The sequence below is a fragment of the Pleurodeles waltl genome, chromosome 3_1, assembly GCF_031143425.1.
Source record: "Pleurodeles waltl isolate 20211129_DDA chromosome 3_1, aPleWal1.hap1.20221129, whole genome shotgun sequence".
NCBI classification, from domain to species: Eukaryota; Metazoa; Chordata; class Amphibia; order Caudata; family Salamandridae; genus Pleurodeles; species Pleurodeles waltl.
Genome location: NC_090440.1, coordinates 77,636,335 through 77,656,525, shown reverse-complemented (window position 1 = coordinate 77,656,525; position 20,191 = coordinate 77,636,335). Strand labels below are relative to the sequence as shown.

Below are 20,191 nucleotides of genomic sequence, written 5' to 3'. Positions count from 1 at the left end.
ATGGTATTTGTTTTTACCTCAACCTCCACTACCAGGCAAGAGAAGCTAAACTAACCTGCATCCCCCTTACCCCAGGATCAAGAGGCTTTTCTTTCTAGTTGGAAAGTTGCTGATTTACGTTTTTTAGGTATGTTTTAGCACATGCTGTATTACCCTAGCCCCACAGCTGGCGGCCAAGCAGGGATTGAAGCTCATCCTGTCATTGGTTAGAACTTCCTACTCTTATCACTCCCATCGCCATGACACCTTGTAAACTAAACTACTAGATTAATTAACTTTTTCCCACAGATCAAATTTCTTTTCTTCCATCACAATCACACATTGCAATCTGAACCTACTCTGGGGTCCAACGGATGGATGATGCTGTGCTCTTCTGGGATTCTAAACCTGTTCCCCCAGAGGAGATTAGGCATAGCTGCTTTTTCACAGGTGAGTATAGGTTTTCTTCAGGAACATAATGTAGCAGTCACAGATGCAACCCACTGTGCCAAGCCCTCGACCCCTTGAATTATATTGCAGCACCTGAAAGACTACTCAAAAGAGCAATCTTGCATGTTATACTTCTTTTGAAAGCACCAGGAAATTGATCAGATGAGCACTGTATGTCCTGCGAAATCAACATTTTCCTGCTGTGCATTTAGTGTTTGTACTGGGCCCTCTGTTTTCAATATGCCCTTAATGTTCTGTTTTGCTGGAGTGAAACAATGCAGGTTTACAAAAACTATTGATTTTCCGAACATTTTCTGGGGAACAGGCTTTACAAAAGAACATTGAGTCAAATGTATTTAGCACAACTTTGACACGGCCTGGCTCACTTACAATGTTAGCTAATTCCGTGACTCAGAAATTCACAGCCCAATTTCAGTGAAATACCAGTCCAGCACGTAGTCTTCTAGTCATCAGCTTTAATTAGAGCCACAGAGGCGATAAGACTGTCAAGGGAAGGGAGGAAGAGCTACCCTCATTTTACTGGATCTATCGGCCACGTTTCATACTGTCAACCATGAACTGCTAATAATATTGTTATTAGAGGAAAGGGGTTGGATTTGCTAAGCTCTTTCCTTCTCGGTCGAGAACAGTCTGTAGCTCTTGGAAAGTTTGTTTCTCAACCTTTCTCCCTACCTTGTGGAGTGCCCCAGGGGTCCTCGCTTAGCCGAACCTTGTTCAATGTCTGTCACTACTTTAGCTGATCTAATAAAATTCTTTGGATTTTGACTTACATCAAAAGCAGCCAGCACACAAATTGTCGCCACCTTGGCCAGTAGTGACAATGCCATAGGGACCAGATTTCATGAGGGCATGTTGGCAGTTAGTGGATGAATGAACAAAAACTGCCTGAAATTGAACTCTGGAAGACAGATTTTATTTTGCAATCAAGTATCATTCTTGGCCCCATGTTGGTGACTGCAAGAATTGGGGGCAGTCCCTACACCAGATAGGAAAGCACGAAATCTGGGAGTACTAATTGACGACAAGCTTACATATACTGATCAATTTATTTCTGTCATGTCCTTCTCCTTCTACACTTTAAGGACTATAAAAAAGACCCTGCCTTATTTCCTGCCAGACCTACGGAAAATGGTAGTCACCTGGTGTGCTCTCCAAAATAGGCTGCTGCAGTGGAATGTATCTTAATGTGCAGCAGCAGTTAATGAACAAATTGCTAACCTTACAAAATGCTGTGGCACAACTTTTGTTGAAGATTCCTAAATTTCAATCTGCCTCAGAGTCTATCAGGAAACTTCACTATTACTAGTTAGACAAAGAATCACCTTCAAAGCCTTCTCATAAAGTGTTGCACGACTTGTGCACAAGCTATCTCTCAAATAGCTTCAGTTGGTATATCCCAGGAAGGGCATTATGATGTGCAATGCCCAAAAATGCGGTAGTCCCCAGGGTTTAAACGATCCTCATGGGGCGATAGATGCTTTGTGATCTGCACAGCCAGAGTATGAAATACTCTACCAATTTATATCAAAACCATGCCGAACCTGAAATCATGGCTGTTTAACACTTACTGGGGTTCCTTTCTTTCTGTATGGCAGAGCTAGCTCCAAGACAACCCCGGGCATTCAAGCGCTCTAGACGTTTCTTTAACATAACCTAACTCAAATCTATTCTCATCCAAACAAACTCAATATATAACCTGGCACAAATCCTGACCCATAGCCAAATGTAAATACATTTGGTAGTTAAAAATGGCCCAAACATGTTATCTCAAAAGTGAGGTCACTGACTATATGCTCTAGATGCCTATTTTTCTTATCCTAATGTAGGACTCTCACACAAAGGTTCCCATACTTGTGACAAGGGGCTAGCATTTTCCATATAAAGTTCTGTTCTTCTTCCGCTGATCTCTTTTTCTGGGCTTTTAGCAAGGTAATAACAGCAGTTAGAATATTTCACCAGCATGCAAGGGCACATTTCTACCCCTACAAGGATAATTGATTGATCACGACCATTTCTCCCCTCTCCACTCTATCTACACATCTCACATAATTATTTTTGTGCCTGGACTGCCTTTAAGTATGGAACAATCTAATTTTTCCCATTTGAAAGCTTTGCTCAAAGAAGTCATGATCATCCTTCCTTCAGCTAAATGGTACCTGGCCATTCAGGATATTGCTTCAACTGTGGTTTCATCCTCCGGCCTTGGGACATTCTGGAGGTCTCAGCGTATGGCCTCTTTAATGCAGTGACCCTCTGGCCAGGATGAGAAGAAGACACCCTCAACTGCATTTAGATTCACTTTGGTATTTGGACTCAGATTGAGGATTTCAGTGTCAAAACCAGGCTAATATGACTTAAACTGCTGTGCTTAAAGCAGAAACTTTGCAAAAACTTGGACTTCGGGTTTCCATAATCTCAGAGGTGGGCACTGTGGGATGCCTAAGAGTGCACCATCTCTGATTGCAGGATGACTTCTGTACATGAGTAGATTGTTGGTGTCTACATACAGCGTATGTTTACAGTACTCTTTCAGCAATCAGGAAGGGCCTAACACCCCTCATACGTGTAATCTTACAGCTAAGATCTGGCCCTTGGTCATCTTTAGACTCATAAGCATGTTGGGTACTCTCCTGGCATAAGCTGAGAAACAAGCTAACCCCTGATTAATGGTCTTGATTCTCTTCGGAAGTGGGGGCTTTCTGTCAATGGATTCTGTCACCTCATCAGCAATTGAGAAGCGTCATACTTTGCATCATGTAGGGCTAGCTTGTGCTTTCTAAGTGAACTCCTTGATCATATGCTATGCACAGTTTGTTTACCTCTTGGTATCCCTATCTCTTGTTCCAAACACTATCCATAAATTGCAGTGAGGCAGGGGAAGAACAATGATGCTCATGACCAATTCGTACTAAAACTCTACTTATGAAGCGGAGCATATCTAACCTAATTATACTTTCAAACAGGGACTTCTGTTTCAACAGTGGGTAGAGAGGTTGGCACTCCATTCAGCTGTTCACTGATCTGACTTCCTAGCCTATGGACGTCAGAGGGTTTCCCATAGACATATTACTGAATGCAGACATGAAAACACTACCAAAAGACACTACATGGCTGTATTTTTGCGACTGTGATGTGATGTGGTTTTTGGAGAATTGTCTGCCTTTTATTCCAGTCCTGGCTTGCATTGTGTAAAGAAATGGCTCCCTGTTGCAGTTACCCCCCACTTTTTGCCTGATACTGATGCTGACTTGACTGAGAAGTGTGCTGGGACCCTGCTAACCAGGCCCCAGCACCAGTGTTCTTTCACCTAAAATGTACCATTGTTTCCACAATTGGCACACCCTGGCATCCAGATAAGTCCCTGGTAACTGGTACCTCTGGTACCAAGGGCCCTGATGCCAGGGAAGGTCTCTAAGGGCTGTAGCATGTATTATGCCACCCTAGAGACCCCTCACTCAGCACAGACACACTGCTTACAAGCCTGTGTGTGCTGGTGAGAACAACATGAGTAAGTCGACATGGCACTCCCCTCAGGGTGCCATGCCAGCCTCTCACTGCCTATGCAGTATAGGTAAGACACCCCTCTAGCAGGCCTTACAGCCCTAAGGCAGGGTGCACTATACCATAGGTGAGGGTACCAGTGCATGAGCACTGTGCCCCTACAGTGTCTAAGCAAAACCTTAGACATTGTAAGTGCAGGGTAGCCATAAGAGTATATGGTCTGGGAGTCTGTTTTACACGAACTCCACAGCACCATAATGGCTACACTGAAAACTGGGAAGTTTGGTATCAAACTTCTCAGCACAATAAATGCACACTGATGCCAGTGTACATTTTATTGTAAAATACACCACAGAGGGCACCTTAGAGGTGCCCCCTGAAACTTAACCGACTGTCTGTGTAGGCTGACTAGTTCCAGCAGCCTGCCACACCAGAGACATGTTGCTGGCCCCATGGGGAGAGTGCCTTTGTCACTCTGAGGCCAGTAACAAAGCCTGCACTGGGTGGAGATGCTAACACCTCCCCCAGGCAGGAGCTGTGACACCTGGCGGTGAGCCTCAAAGGCTCACCCCTTTGTCACAGCCCAGCAGGGCACTCCAGCTTAGTGGAGTTGCCCGCCCCCTCCGGCCACGGCCCCCACTTTTGGCGGCAAGGCTGGAGGGAACAAAGCAAGCAACAAGGAGGAGTCACTGGCCAGTCAGGACAGCCCCTAAGGTGTCCTGAGCTGAGGTGACTCTGACTTTTAGAAATCCTCCATCTTGCAGATGGAGGATTCCCCCAATAGGGTTAGGATTGTGACCCCCTCCCCTTGGGAGGAGGCACAAAGAGGGTGTACCCACCCTCAGGGCTAGTAGCCATTGGCTACTAACCCCCAGACCTAAACACGCCCTTAAATTTAGTATTTAAGGGCTCCCCTGAACCCTAGAAAATTAGATTCCTGCAACTACAAGAAGAAGGACTGCCTAGCTGAAAAACCCCTGCAGAGGAAGACCAGAAGACGACAACTGCCTTGGCTTCAGAAACTCACCGGCCTGTCTCCTGCCTTCCAAAGATCCTGCTCCAGCGACGCCTTCCAAAGGGACCAGCGACCTCGACATCCTCTGAGGACTGCCCCTACTTCGAAAAGACAAGAAACTCCCGAGGACAGCGGACCTGCTCCAAGAAAAGCTGCAACTTTGTTTCCAGCAGCTTTAAAGAACCCTGCAAGCTCCCCGCAAGAAGCGTGAGACTTGCAACACTGCACCCGGCGACCCCGACTCGGCTGGTGGCGATCCAACACCTCAGGAGGGACCCCAGGACTACTCTAAGACTGTGAGTACAAAAACCTGTCCCCCCTGAGCCCCCACAGCGCCGCCTGCAGAGGGAATCCCGAGGCTTCCCCTGACCGCGACTCTTTTGAATCCTAAGTCCCGACACCTGGGAGAGACCCTGCACCCGCAGCCCCCAGGACCTGAAGGACCGGACTTTCACTGGAGGAGTGACCGCCAGGAGTCCCTCTCCCTTGACCAAGTGGAGGTTTCCCCGAGGAACCCCCCCCTTGCCTGCCTGCAGCGCTGAAGAGATCCCTAGATCTCCCATTGACTTCCATTACAAACCCGACGCTTGTTTCTACACTGCACCCGGCCGCCCCCGCGCTGCTGAGGGTGAAATTTCTGTGTGGACTTGTGTCCCCCCCGGTGCCCTACAAAACCCCCCTGGTCTGCCCTCCGAAGACGCGGGTACTTACCTGCAAGCAGACCGGAACCGGGGCACCCCCTTCTCTCCATTCTAGCCTATGTGTTTTGGGCACCACTTTGAACTCTGCACCTGACCGGCCCTGAGCTACTGGTGTGGTGACTTTGGGGTTGCTCTGAACCCCCAACGGTGGGCTACCTTGGACCAAGAACTGAACCCTGTAAGTGTCTTACTTACCTGGTAAAACTAACCAAAACTTACCTCCCCTAGGAACTGTGAAAATTGCACTAAGTGTCCACTTTTAAAACAGCTATTTGTCAATAACTTGAAAAGTATACATGCAATTTTTATGACTTAGAGTTCCTAAAGTACTTACCTGCAATACCTTTCAAATGAGCTATTACATGTAGAATTTGAACCTGTGGTTCTTAAAATAAACTAAGAAAAGATATTTTTCTATATAAAAACCTATTGGCTGGATTTGTCTCTGAGTGTGTGTACCTCATTTATTGTCTACAGGGAGTGCAGAATTATTAGGCAAATGAGTATTTTGACCACATCATCCTCTTTATGCATGTTGTCTTACTCCAAGCTGTATAGGCTCGAAAGCCTACTACCAATTAAGCATATTAGGTGATGTGCATCTCTGTAATGAGAAGGGGTGTGGTCTAATGACATCAACACCCTATATCAGGTGTGCATAATTATTAGGCAACTTCCTTTCCTTTGGCAAAATGAGTCAAAAGAAGGACTTGACAGGCTCAGAAAAGTCAAAAATAGTGAGATATCTTGCAGAGGGATGCAGCACTCTTAAAATTGCAAAGCTTCTGAAGCGTGATCATCGAACAATCAAGCGTTTCATTCAAAATAGTCAACAGGGTCGCAAGAAGCGTGTGGAAAAACCAAGGCGCAAAATAACTGCCCATGAACTGAGAAAAGTCAAGCGTGCAGCTGCCACGATGCCACTTGCCACCAGTTTGGCCATATTTCAGAGCTGCAACATCACTGGAGTGCCCAAAAGCACAAGGTGTGCAATACTCAGAGACATGGCCAAGGTAAGAAAGGCTGAAAGACGACCACCACTGAACAAGACACACAAGCTGACACGTCAAGACTGGGCCAAGAAATATCTCAAGACTGATTTTTCTAAGGTTTTATGGACTGATGAAATGAGAGTGAGTCTTGATGGGCCAGATGGATGGGCCCGTGGATTGGTAAAGGGCAGAGAGCTCCAGTCCGACTCAGACGGCAGCAAGGTGGAGGTGGAGTACTGGTTTGGGCTGGTATCATCAAAGATGAGCTTGTGGGGCCTTTTCGGGTTGAGGATGGAGTCAAGCTCAACTCCTAGTCCTACTGCCAGTTCCTGGAAGACACCTTCTTCAAGCAGTGGTACTTGAAGAAGTCTGCATCCTTCAAGAAAAACATGGTTTTCATGCAGGACAATGCTCCATCACACGCGTCCAAGTACTCCACAGCGTGGCTGGCAAGAAAGGGTATAAAAGAAGGAAATCTAATGACATGGCCTCCTTGTTCACCTGATCTGAACCCCATTGAGAACCTGTGGTCCATCATCAAATGTGAGATTTACAAGGAGGGAAAACAGTACACCTCTCTGAACAGTGTCTGGGAGGCTGTGGTTGCTGCTGCACGCAATGTTGATGGTGAACAGATCAAAACACTGACAGAATCCATGGATGGCAGGCTTTTGAGTGTCCTTGCAAAGAAAGGTGGCTATATTGGTCACTGATTTGTTTTTGTTTTGTTTTTGAATGTCAGAAATGTATATTTGTGAATGTTGAGATGTTATATTGGTTTCACTGGTAATAATAAATAATTGAAATGGGTATATATTTTTTTTTGTTAAGTTGCCTAATAATTATGCACAGTAATAGTCACCTGCACACACAGATATCCCCCTAACATAGCTAAAACTAAAAACAAACTAAAAACTACTTCCAAAAATATTCAGCTTTGATATTAATGAGTTTTTTGGGTTCATTGAGAACATGGTTGTTGTTCAATAATAAAATTAATCCTCAAAAATACAACTTGCCTAATAATTCTGCACTCCCTGTATGTGTATGTACAACAAATGCTTAACACTACTCCTTGGATAAGCCTACTGCTCGACCACACTACCACAAAATAGAGCATTAGTATTATCTATTTTTACCACTATTTTACCTCTAAGGGGAACCCTTGGACTCTGTGCATGCTATTCCTTACTTTGAAATAGCACATACAGAGCCAACTTCCTACATTGGTGGATCAGCGGTGGGGTACAAGACTTTGCATTTGCTGGACTACTCAGCCAATACCTGATCACACGACAAATTCCAAAATTGTCATTAGAAATTGATTTTTGCAATTTGAAAAGTTTTCTAAATTCTTAAAAGTCCTGCTAGGGCCTTGTGTGTTAAGTCCCTGTTTAGCATTTCTTTTAGAGTTTAAAAGTTTGTAAAAGTTTGAATTAGATTCTAGAACCAGTTGTAGATTCTTAAAAAGTATTCCAACTTTTAGAAGCAAAATGTCTAGCACAGATGTGACTGTGGTGGAACTCGACACCACACCTTACCTCCATCTTAAGATGAGGGAGCTAAGGTCACTCTGTAAAATAAAGAAAATAACAATGGGCCCCAAACCTACCAAAATACAGCTCCAGGAGCTTTTGGCAGAGTTTGAAAAGGCCAACCCCTCTGAGGGTGGCAACTCAGAGGAAGAGGATAGTGACTTGGAGGACAATTCCCCCCTACCAGTCCTATCTAAGGAGAACAGGGTCCCTCAAACCCTGACTCCAAAAATAATAGTCAGAGATGCTGGTTCCCTCACAGGAGAGACCAACACCTCTGAAATCACTGAGGATAGCCCCAGTGAAGAGGACATCCAGTTAGCCAGGATGGCCAAAAGATTGGCTTTGGAAAGACAGCTCCTAGCCATAGAGAGGGAAAGACAAGAGATGGGCCTAGGTCCCATCGATGGTGGCAGCAACTTAAATAGGGTCAGAGATTCTCCTGACATCCTAAAAATCCCCAAAGGGATTGTAACAAAATATGAAGATGGTGATGACATCACCAAATGGTTCACAGCTTTTGAAAGGGCTTGTGTAACCAGAAAAGTAAACAGATCTCACTGGGGTGCTCTCCTTTGGGAAATGTTCACTGGAAAGTGTAGGGATAGACTCCTCACACTCTCTGGAAAAGATGCAGAATCTTATGACCTCATGAAGGGTACCCTGATTGAGGGCTTTGGATTCTCCACTGAGGAGTATAGAATTAGATTCAGGGGGGCTCAAAAATCCTCGAGCCAGACCTGGGTTGATTTTGTAGACTACTCAGTAAAAACACTGGATGGTTGGTTAACTGGAAATGAAGTGTGTGACTATGTTGGGCTTTATAATTTGTTTATGAAAGAACACATTTTAAGTAACTGCTTCAATGAAAAGTTGCATCAGTATCTGGTAGACCTAGGTCCAATTTCTCCCCAAGAATTGGGAAAGAAGGCAGACCACTGGGTCAAGACTAGGGTAACCAAAACTTCCACTGGGGGTGACCAAAAGAAAGGGGTTACAAAAACTCCCCAGGAGAAAGTGGGTGACACTAGAAACAAAGAAAAAGAGTCCTCTGTAGGCCCCCAAAAACCAGAACAGGTGGGTGGGCCCCAAGACACAACCCAAAACAAAGGTGGGTACCAGGGTAAGAACTGGGATGCCACTAAGGCATGGTGCCACAACTGTAAACAGTCTGGGCACCACACCAAGGACACTTCTTGTCCCAAAAACAAACCCCAGAACAAAATTCCAGGGGTAACCAGTGTAGCCATTGGAGATGACTCCTCAGATGAGGAGGTCTTCATAGCTTTCAACTGGAAAATGGGCCCAACAGGTGAGTTGGAGATTCCAGAGGGAAGTAGACACTTCCACCACCTACAGGTGAATGGAATCCCAGCCACTGCCCTGAGAGACACTTGTGCCAGTCACACTATTGTGCATGACAGGCTGGTGCTCTCAAACCAGTACATCCCAGGTGAGATGGCCAGAGTAAGAGTTAGCCCAGACAGGGTCACTAATAGGCCTGTGGCTCTTGTGCCCCTAGAAGTGGGTGGAACTTTTAGCTGGAGAAGGGTGGTAGTCAGTACAGACCTCCCCCTTGATTGTCTCCTTGGAAATGACTACCCAGAGGTTAGTCAGAGCCTAAGAGAAGAACTGGTCCAGGGCCAGTCCTCTCCCAAGGATTCTGGAGTGCCTGCCTCTGCAGTAAATGCAAGTAGGCCCCAGAGGAAAAAGAAAAGGAAACAGAGTAGGAAAGGTGGACAACCTTTAGCCAAGGTTCCAGCAAGCCAAGGAGATTCTGCTCCAGTAGGGGCGAACTCCAAAAATGGCTCTGATAAAGTCCAACCTGACCCACAAGAAGTCCTGGCTAGTCAGGCAACTGTTAAGCCTGAGTGGGTGGCTCCTCAGCTAACAGAAGAAAGAGTGGAAGAAGGGTGTTTACTACAAGATGTGGTAACCCCCCACTCTCATACAGCAGACAGGCACCCTGAACCCAAAGAAGCCTGTAACTTAGCCCCTTCCCTTGTAGGTGAAGAGCTAAAGGTGTGGTTCTGGGCACTGACAGCTGTCAGTGGCCTCTGCTGGGTGTTAGCCTTTATGGCTGCACTATCCTTGGCATGGTGGTCTGACCCCATGCCAAATAACAAGTTAGGCCCCCTGACCCTGTTGGTCATGGTGGGGTTACTCCAGCTCTGGGTAACCTCTTTGGGTAAGCTAGGGGTGACCCTGGCTAAGATAAGATTAGCAGAGGTGGATACCTCTGACCTCAAAATAGAGAGAATGGGTGAAGACATAAAAAGCACAGACAAGAGGCAGTTCAGACTAGGTCCTATCACTGTGGAAGTGGGTCAGTTCCCCAGAGGGAATGACCTGAACAGGAGGATGTAAGGCAGAGTAGGCCCTGCAACAAACCAGCCATTTCCTCTACTCTTCCTCGCCTGACAGACTAGGAAGACTCTTCCAGCGTTGGCTGAGTCTCCTGGCCTGTGGGCTGGGGGGGGCTTGTGTAAAGAAATGGCTCCCTGTTGCAGTTACCCCCCACTTTTTGCCTGATACTGATGCTGACTTGACTGAGAAGTGTGCTGGGACCCTGCTAACCAGGCCCCAGCACCAGTGTTCTTTCACCTAAAATGTACCATTGTTTCCACAATTGGCACACCCTGGCATCCAGATAAGTCCCTGGTAACTGGTACCTCTGGTACCAAGGGCCCTGATGCCAGGGAAGGTCTCTAAGGGCTGTAGCATGTATTATGCCACCCTAGAGACCCCTCACTCAGCACAGACACACTGCTTACAAGCCTGTGTGTGCTGGTGAGAACAACATGAGTAAGTCGACATGGCACTCCCCTCAGGGTGCCATGCCAGCCTCTCACTGCCTATGCAGTATAGGTAAGACACCCCTCTAGCAGGCCTTACAGCCCTAAGGCAGGGTGCACTATACCATAGGTGAGGGTACCAGTGCATGAGCACTGTGCCCCTACAGTGTCTAAGCAAAACCTTAGACATTGTAAGTGCAGGGTAGCCATAAGAGTATATGGTCTGGGAGTCTGTTTTACACGAACTCCACAGCACCATAATGGCTACACTGAAAACTGGGAAGTTTGGTATCAAACTTCTCAGCACAATAAATGCACACTGATGCCAGTGTACATTTTATTGTAAAATACACCACAGAGGGCACCTTAGAGGTGCCCCCTGAAACTTAACCGACTGTCTGTGTAGGCTGACTAGTTCCAGCAGCCTGCCACACCAGAGACATGTTGCTGGCCCCATGGGGAGAGTGCCTTTGTCACTCTGAGGCCAGTAACAAAGCCTGCACTGGGTGGAGATGCTAACCCCTCCCCCAGGCAGGAGCTGTGACACCTGGCGGTGAGCCTCAAAGGCTCACCCCTTTGTCACAGCCCAGCAGGGCACTCCAGCTTAGTGGAGTTGCCCGCCCCCTCCGGCCACGGCCCCCACTTTTGGCGGCAAGGCTGGAGGGAACAAAGCAAGCAACAAGGAGGAGTCACTGGCCAGTCAGGACAGCCCCTAAGGTGTCCTGAGCTGAGGTGACTCTGACTTTTAGAAATCCTCCATCTTGCAGATGGAGGATTCCCCCAATAGGGTTAGGATTGTGACCCCCTCCCCTTGGGAGGAGGCACAAAGAGGGTGTACCCACCCTCAGGGCTAGTAGCCATTGGCTACTAACCCCCAGACCTAAACACGCCCTTAAATTTAGTATTTAAGGGCTCCCCTGAACCCTAGAAAATTAGATTCCTGCAACTACAAAAAGAAGGACTGCCTAGCTGAAAAACCCCTGCAGAGGAAGACCAGAAGACGACAACTGCCTTGGCTCCAGAAACTCACCGGCCTGTCTCCTGCCTTCCAAAGATCCTGCTCCAGCGACGCCTTCCAAAGGGACCAGCGACCTCGACATCCTCTGAGGACTGCCCCTACTTCGAAAAGACAAGAAACTCCCGAGGACAGCGGACCTGCTCCAAGAAAAGCTGCAACTTTGTTTCCAGCAGCTTTAAAGAACCCTGCAAGCTCCCCGCAAGAAGCGTGAGACTTGCAACACTGCACCCGGCGACCCCGACTCGGCTGGTGGCGATCCAACACCTCAGGAGGGACCCCAGGACTACTCTAAGACTGTGAGTACAAAAACCTGTCCCCCCTGAGCCCCCACAGCGCCGCCTGCAGAGGGAATCCCGAGGCTTCCCCTGACCGCGACTCTTTTGAATCCTAAGTCCCGACACCTGGGAGAGACCCTGCACCCGCAGCCCCCAGGACCTGAAGGACCGGACTTTCACTGGAGGAGTGACCGCCAGGAGTCCCTCTCCCTTGACCAAGTGGAGGTTTCCCCGAGGAACCCCCCCCTTGCCTGCCTGCAGCGCTGAAGAGATCCCTAGATCTCCCATTGACTTCCATTACAAACCCGACGCTTGTTTCTACACTGCACCCGGCCGCCCCCGCGCTGCTGAGGGTGAAATTTCTGTGTGGACTTGTGTCCCCCCCGGTGCCCTACAAAACCCCCCTGGTCTGCCCTCCGAAGACGCGGGTACTTACCTGCAAGCAGACCGGAACCGGGGCACCCCCTTCTCTCCATTCTAGCCTATGTGTTTTGGGCACCACTTTGAACTCTGCACCTGACCGGCCCTGAGCTACTGGTGTGGTGACTTTGGGGTTGTTCTGAACCCCCAACGGTGGGCTACCTTGGACCAAGAACTGAACCCTGTAAGTGTCTTACTTACCTGGTAAAACTAACCAAAACTTACCTCCCCTAGGAACTGTGAAAATTGCACTGTGTCCACTTTTAAAACAGCTATTTGTCAATAACTTGAAAAGTATACATGCAATTTTTATGACTTAGAGTTCCTAAAGTACTTACCTGCAATACCTTTCAAATGAGCTATTACATGTAGAATTTGAACCTGTGGTTCTTAAAATAAACTAAGAAAAGATATTTTTCTATATAAAAACCTATTGGCTGGATTTGTCTCTGAGTGTGTGTACCTCATTTATTGTCTATGTGTATGTACAACAAATGCTTAACACTACTCCTTGGATAAGCCTACTGCTCGACCACACTACCACAAAATAGAGCATTAGTATTATCTATTTTTACCACTATTTTACCTCTAAGGGGAACCCTTGGACTCTGTGCATGCTATTCCTTACTTTGAAATAGCACATACAGAGCCAACTTCCTACACATTGCTATTAATGTTGATTTTCACTAGGCATGCTTAACAGTTCCTTTGTTTTTTTATATACAAGACGTTGTAATTTGGTGTCCCATTGATGGGTGCTTCATCTATTTTCTCCTGTTCACAACCCCCTCCCAGGTCGGGACTGCATTGGTGTTTTGGCAGCATTACATTTTATGATGTTCATACCTGTGGGTGCTTGCAATCTGAAATTGTTTTTTGATTGATATCACTTTAGCCCTGTGAGTATAGTAGTGTTTCAGCCTCTGAATGTTATACAACCAGCTATAGGGGGTATCCTTACACTTTGGACCCAGCCTTCCTGCCTAAGAGCCTGTCCAAATTTTACAATCACAGCTTCATCATCATTCTCAAAACCATCACACCCACATATGATATGATGAGCTGAGTACTTGTGATAGATGTGTTGTAAACTTGTCTGAGCAAGTTAGCCTAGATTATCCTGCCTGCCCTTATGCCAGTGCAACGGCCGTCAAAGAAGCGCATCCTATTTGCTAACAGTAGGTTTTTGTGAGCTTACTAGGGTTATCTAAGCCTTGTGCCCACTCCTTTGTAAAGACCAGTGCATCCCTGCTTCTCTCTTCCTATCAGGAGCCCACATATGGCGTTGATGTGATGACCCGGTGGAGAGTTCTTCTGGAGGACGGTCACCTGTCCCATAGCGCTCAAGACTCCACAATGGACCCGTATCATAGGTAATTCTTCAGAGGCCGCGTGGTATCCTTTGATTCATGCTCATGAATGGCGACTCTGGAGTCCCGCAAGTAGAGTTACATCACCATTGTCAAATGTGCAATATAGTTAAGTTGGGTAACTGGCAGTGCCTGACACTACAGCACTTTGGAATAAGAAAAACAAGTGCTATGTATACATTCATTTATTCACTACTGTAGGATGCATCATGTACCTAATATATGCTCCTACAAACGTTTCAAGTCTAGAGTCAGTATAAATGAATTTCTAAGTGTTCTTCATGTTATATTGGAAAGAAAATATATTTGAGTCAAACTTTGTTTAAAAAAAAAAAAAAACATGGTAGCTAAAGTTAAATTGCTTGTCAAACTGTAGGAAGTTGGCTCTGTATGTGCTATTTCAAAGTAAGGAATAGCATGCACAGAGTCCAAGGGTTCCCCTTAGAGGTAAAATAGTGGTAAAAAGAGATAATACTAATGCTCTATTTTTGTGGTAGTGTGGTCGAGCAGTAGGCTTATCCAAGGAGTAGTGTTAAGCATTTGTTGTACATACACATAGACAATAAATGAGGTACACACACTCAGGGACAAACCCAGTCAATAGGTTTTGTTATAGAAAAATATCTTTTCTTAGTTTATTTTAAGAACCACAGGTTCAAATTTAACATGTAATATCTTGTTTGAAAGGTATTGCAGGTAAGTACATTAGGAACTTTGAATCATTTCAATTGCATGTATACTTTTTAAGTTATTCACAAATAGCTATTTTAAAAGTGGACACAGTGCAATTTTCACAGTTCCTGGGGGAGGTAAGTTTTTGTTAGTTTTACCAGGTAAGTACGACACTTACAGGGTTCAGTTCTTGGTCCAAGGTAGCCCACCGTTGGGGGTTCAGAGCAACCCCAAAGTTACCACACCAGCAGCTCAGGGCCGGTCAGGTGCAGAGTTCAAAGTGGTGCCCAAAACGCATAGGCTTCAATGGAGAGAAGGGGGTGCCCCGGTTCCAGTCTGCCAGCAGGTAAGTACCCGCGTCTTCGGAGGGCAGACCAGGGGGGTTTTGTAGGGCACCGGGGGGGACACAAGCCCACACTGAAATTTCACCCTCAGCGGCGCGGGGGCGGCCGGGTGCAGTGTTAGAACAAGCGTCGGGTTCGCAATGGAAGTCAATGAGAGATCAAGGGATCTCTTCAGCGCTGCAGGCAGGCAAGGGGGGGCTTCCTCGGGGAAACCTCCACTTGGGCAAAGGAGAGGGACTCCTGGGGGTCACTTCTGCAGTGAAAGTCCGGTCCTTCAGGTCCTGGGGGCTGCGGGTGCAGGGTCTTTTCCAGGCGTCGGGACTTAGGTTTCAGAGAGTCGCGGTCAGGGGAAGCCTCGGGATTCCCTCTGCAGGCGGCGCTGTGGGGGCTTAGGGGGGATAGGTTTTGGTACTCACAGTCGTAGAGTAGTCCGGGGGTCCTCCCTGAGGTGTTGGTTCTCCACCAGCCGAGTCGGGGTCGCCGGGTGCAGTGTTGCAAGTCTCACGCTTCTTGCGGGGAGATTGCAGGGTTCTTTAAAGCTGCTCCTTTGGATAAAGTTGCAGTCTTTTTGGAGCAGGTCCGCTGTCCTCTGGAGTTTCTTGTCGTCGTCGAAGCAGGGCAGTCCTCAGAGGATTCAGAGGTCGCTGGTCCCTTTGGAAGGCGTCGCTGGAGCAGAGTTCCTTGGAAGGCAGGAGACAGGCCGGTGAGTTTCTGGAGCCAAGGCAGTTGTTGTCTTCTAGTCTTCCTCTGCAGGGGTTTCAGCTAGGCAGTCCTTCTTGTTGTTGTTGCAGGAATCTAAAATCTTAGGTTCAGGGAAGCCCTTAAATACTAAATTTAAGGGCTTGTTTAGGTCTGGGGGGTTAGTAGCCAATGGCTACTAGCCCTGAGGGTGAGTACACCCTCTTTGTGCCTCCTCCCAAGGGGAGGGGGTCACATCCCTAATCCTATTGGGGGAATCCTCCATCTGCAAGATGGAGGATTTCTAAAAGTTAGTCACCTCAGCTCAGGACACCTTAGGGGCTGTCCTGACTGGCCAGTGACTCCTCCTTGTTATTCTCATTATTTTCTCCGGCCTTGCCGCCAAAAGTGGGGGCCGGGGCCGGAGGGGGCGGGCAACTCCACTAGCTGGAGTGTCCTGCGGTGCTGTGACAAAGGGGTGAGCCTTTGAGGCTCACCGCCAGGTGTTACAGCTCCTGCCTGGGGGAGGTGTTAGCATCTCCACCCAGTGCAGGCTTTGTTACTGGCCTCAGAGTGACAAAGGCACTCTCCCCATGGGGCCAGCAACATGTCTCTAGTGTGGCAGGCTGCTGGGACCAGTCAGCCTACACAGATAGTCGGTTAAGTTTCAGGGGGCACCTCTAAGGTGCCCTCTGTGGTGTAGTTTACAATAAAGTGTACACTGGCATCAGTGTGCATTTATTGTGCTGAGAAGTTTGATACCAAACTTCCCAGTTTTCAGTGTAGCCATTATGGTGCTGTGGAGTTCGTGTAAAACAGACTCCCATACCATATACTCTTATGGCTACCCTGCACTTACAATGTCTAAGGTTTTGCTTAGACACTGTAGGGGCACAGTGCTCATGCACTGGTACCCTCACCTATGGTATAGTGCACCCTGCCTTAGGGCTGTAAGGCCTGCTAGAGGGGTGTCTTACCTATACTGCATAGGCAGTGAGAGGCTGGCATGGCACCCTGAGGGGAGTGCCATGTCGACTTAGTCATTTTCTCCCCCCCAGCACACACAAGCTTGGCCAACAGTGTGTCTGTGCTGAGTGAAGGGTCCCCAGGGTGGCATAAGACATGCTGCAGCCCTTAGAGACCTTCCCTGGCATCAGGGCCCTTGGTACCAGGGGTACCAGTTACAAGGGACTTATCTGGATGCCAGGGTGTGCCAATTGTGGAATCAAAAGTACATTTTAGGTGAAAGCACACTGGTGCTGGGGCCTGGTTAGCAGGGTCCCAGCACACTTCTCAGTCAAGTCAGCATCAGTATCAGGCAAAAAGTGGGGGGTAACTGCAACAGGGAGCCATTTCTTTACACAAACCCATAATCCTTACCTTCTACATTGTGTCCATGTCCATTGACCTTCACAGTAAAATATGTGTATACCCCGATGGTGTATTGAACATTAAATGGTCAGCATATTAAGATTGTGTCTCTTTTGATGAAAACCGCAGTGTTGTTTTCCTTAGTTTCATGATAGGAAATAGTATACAAAAGATGTGGAAGCTAGGATGGGTTTAAAAGGGGTACACTTAGTCTTACAAAAATGGTTCTCAATTGAATGGCTGAAAGGAGTCCTGAAAGTTGCTAGATGTATTTTAAAACCACAATCTTAACTGACTTGCACGGTGCAAAGATTTTTATTTTTTTAAATGCCTGAGTGACTGCAAATGCAAAATCTTGGGACGGCAAACCTTTGATAGTAGACCCATGACAAATTTCATTGAAAACGTGTTTTTTTTTTTTGTGTTTTGTTTGCTAATCTAAGTGTTTTTCATTTTCAGGCTAGTTTGGGAAATGTGGATTCCATACATAAGAAATGTCATAAGTCATTGGCAGCCTCGGAACTGCGAACCTATGGTGGATTTTCTTGATTGCTGGTCACATTTAGTCCCGATTTGGATTATGGACAATATTCTTGACCAGCTCGTTTTTCCCAAACTGCAAACAGAGGTACATACTGTTTTGAGATGGGTAGGGCGGAGAGTTGTATATTAATGTTCCTAGCCTCTGTAGAATAGCTTTGCGCTGCCTCATTCGGATGAACAAGAAGCATGTGTTTAAGTATCTTGCTAGGACTCATGAAAGTGGCATAGGGATTACTTCTTCTAGACCGTATAGATGTTTAAAGATTTATTTTTCCAAGTACTGAGTATGTGGCCCATTACTCACGAAAATCATATCCTTATTGAGCATTTGCAAGAAAAAAGTATGTGCCTCAGAAAGCAGAGATTTGAAACCCGGGCAAAGCATTACTACAAATCTAAAGAACTGCTGCATGTGTCAATTTAAAATAAAGGGGCAGTCTATGGGGTGTGTTTTTCATTTTCATGTTTTGCAAGATCCTCTTTGAAATGCGTTGCCATTCACCTTGGGGATCTGCTGCTTTTCGTTCTTTACTTGAAGCACCTTTACCAATGTGCTCCTTGACACAGGGTTCTGCCACTGGATCTTTGTATTTAAGGCCATGACCACTTGCCTTCTTGAGCCTCTCACCCGAAGATAGTGGGCTCTCCATTCAGCATTACCTAGTTGTATTTCTTGATTTGCTCAAATATTTTGGAGAGGAGATTACTGCTTGTCCATAGGCCCTTAATATGCCAATAACCTCCCCTTTCACAAATATTCTAATTAGAAAAACTAAATTCTTTCACTTCGTCTTCCATCCAGAAATAGGTAGAACGTCCTCCACATTGCTTTTCTTTTGTTCTACTGGGCCCACATCGCCATTAGTCAACAACAACAGATCAGACCTTGCCTGATTAAAAACCGAACCCTGCATTCACCAAAGCATGCTTCCCCAGTGCAGCTGCAAATTAGAAAAGAGTTAAAGATGCACCTCTTTAAATAACACTATAATCACAGTGCCTTCACAGGCAACAAACCAGCTACCTCTCCTCCGCCTTGTTAACTTTATGCTGAACTTTGGCCTGGTACAATGCTCCACTGTCTTCTGGCTGGGTTTGCCCTGTAGAAATACCACATACCTACAGAGAATTGTAATAGATTTAAGTTTAGGTCCTCCTTTTGCAAGCTCCACCACACCTCACCCATAGGATAAAGTGGGAATCTCTGGGTCATGCTGGGCGTTTATCCTTTGTGAGCCCCTAGATCTGCGATGTTGTCAAATATGACCTCCATTGATACATCTTTCACTTTTTGACTCTTCTGCGTTATATTGCTGTTGTTCGTACAGTGGCAATATCTAGGCTGCATTACTGTATGTCATTTATACTGATCTACCTGTCAAAATCATCAGAAAGCTGAAAATTATTCCACCTGCCTGATCCTCAATACAATCAAAAAATGAAAGAGCGGTATACAATGAGGATTATTTGCACAATCTATCCACCATGGTGGGACACTTGATTCTTATTGGAATCGTGATTTAATCAATGGAAAATATTATAATGTCCATCACTCATTACATCTGGAGTACCCCACAGTCCCTCTATACATACATATGTACAATTTTAAACAACATATACCATAACAAAGATATACTCATTTTGTACACCATTAAAAAAAAATGTTTTCTTGTCTCTCCTGAATAATTTCCACTAAAGCTGTCTAAATAATAAGTCTAAAGCAAAGTCCACCTAAGAAGTAGTCAATCAGCCCAGTAGAATACAGGAAAAACGTCCCTAGTATCTTTCCTCCTTGTCATCTGAAAACATTGGTGCAGATTAATTAATTTGTCGGAGACGCCTCTACAGAAAAAGTGCTCATGTAAATGATAGTATTTAAAAATTATGAACTTGATCAAACAAGTACTTTGTCATTTTCATATTTTTACAATTTCATAAATATAGAATGGATGGTCAGGAACCCATGTGCCTAGTCTACATTTTCCAAGTTCAAAATGTTCACTGTGATGGTTTCTATTTTTTCCTAATATAGAGAGCATGGGCCAGCTACAGCTTAACCAGTACTTCTTGTACATTAGATGGCTACGCATAGGCCCTCAATAAGACTTCAGCGGATGGAAAAGCCCGTCTGCCAAAGTTCCGACAAGGAGGTTGCTGCTAACGCGGCAGCCTCCCCTCCGGGGCCATCATGAGTTTCCTGCTGGGTCAGAGGGCGGAAAGTCTGTTTGATGACCCAGCAGGCAATGGCCTATCGCATTGTCTCCAGCTCGTAATGCAGCCGGCAGCAATGCTGTAGTGCATACGGAGCATCAGCACCCATTGCAAAGTTCACTATCTGCAAAGCACTGCCAAGTGCATAGGCAGTGCAGGGCCCCCTGTACCCCGTCTCCGCCAGCCGTTTCATGGTGGTGCTACCGCCATGAAACGGCTGGCGGAGAAGAGAGTCACAGTCCCCAGTACAGTGATGCTTGCAGCACTGCCCTGGTGGATTAGGACCGCCAGCACCTCCAC

General features: G+C 46.5%; 1 protein-coding gene across 1 annotated transcript in view; it reads left to right on the top strand.

The window, feature by feature from the left end:
* TFIP11 (tuftelin interacting protein 11) overlaps positions 1-20,191 on the top strand; it is a 63,765-nt gene that overhangs the window by 28,277 nt on the left and 15,297 nt on the right. The window contains exons 8-9 of the mRNA XM_069221849.1: positions 13,972-14,075; positions 17,597-17,765. Of these exons, the coding sequence (XP_069077950.1) occupies positions 13,972-14,075; positions 17,597-17,765 (273 nt within the window). The remainder of the gene's footprint in view (positions 1-13,971; positions 14,076-17,596; positions 17,766-20,191) is intronic.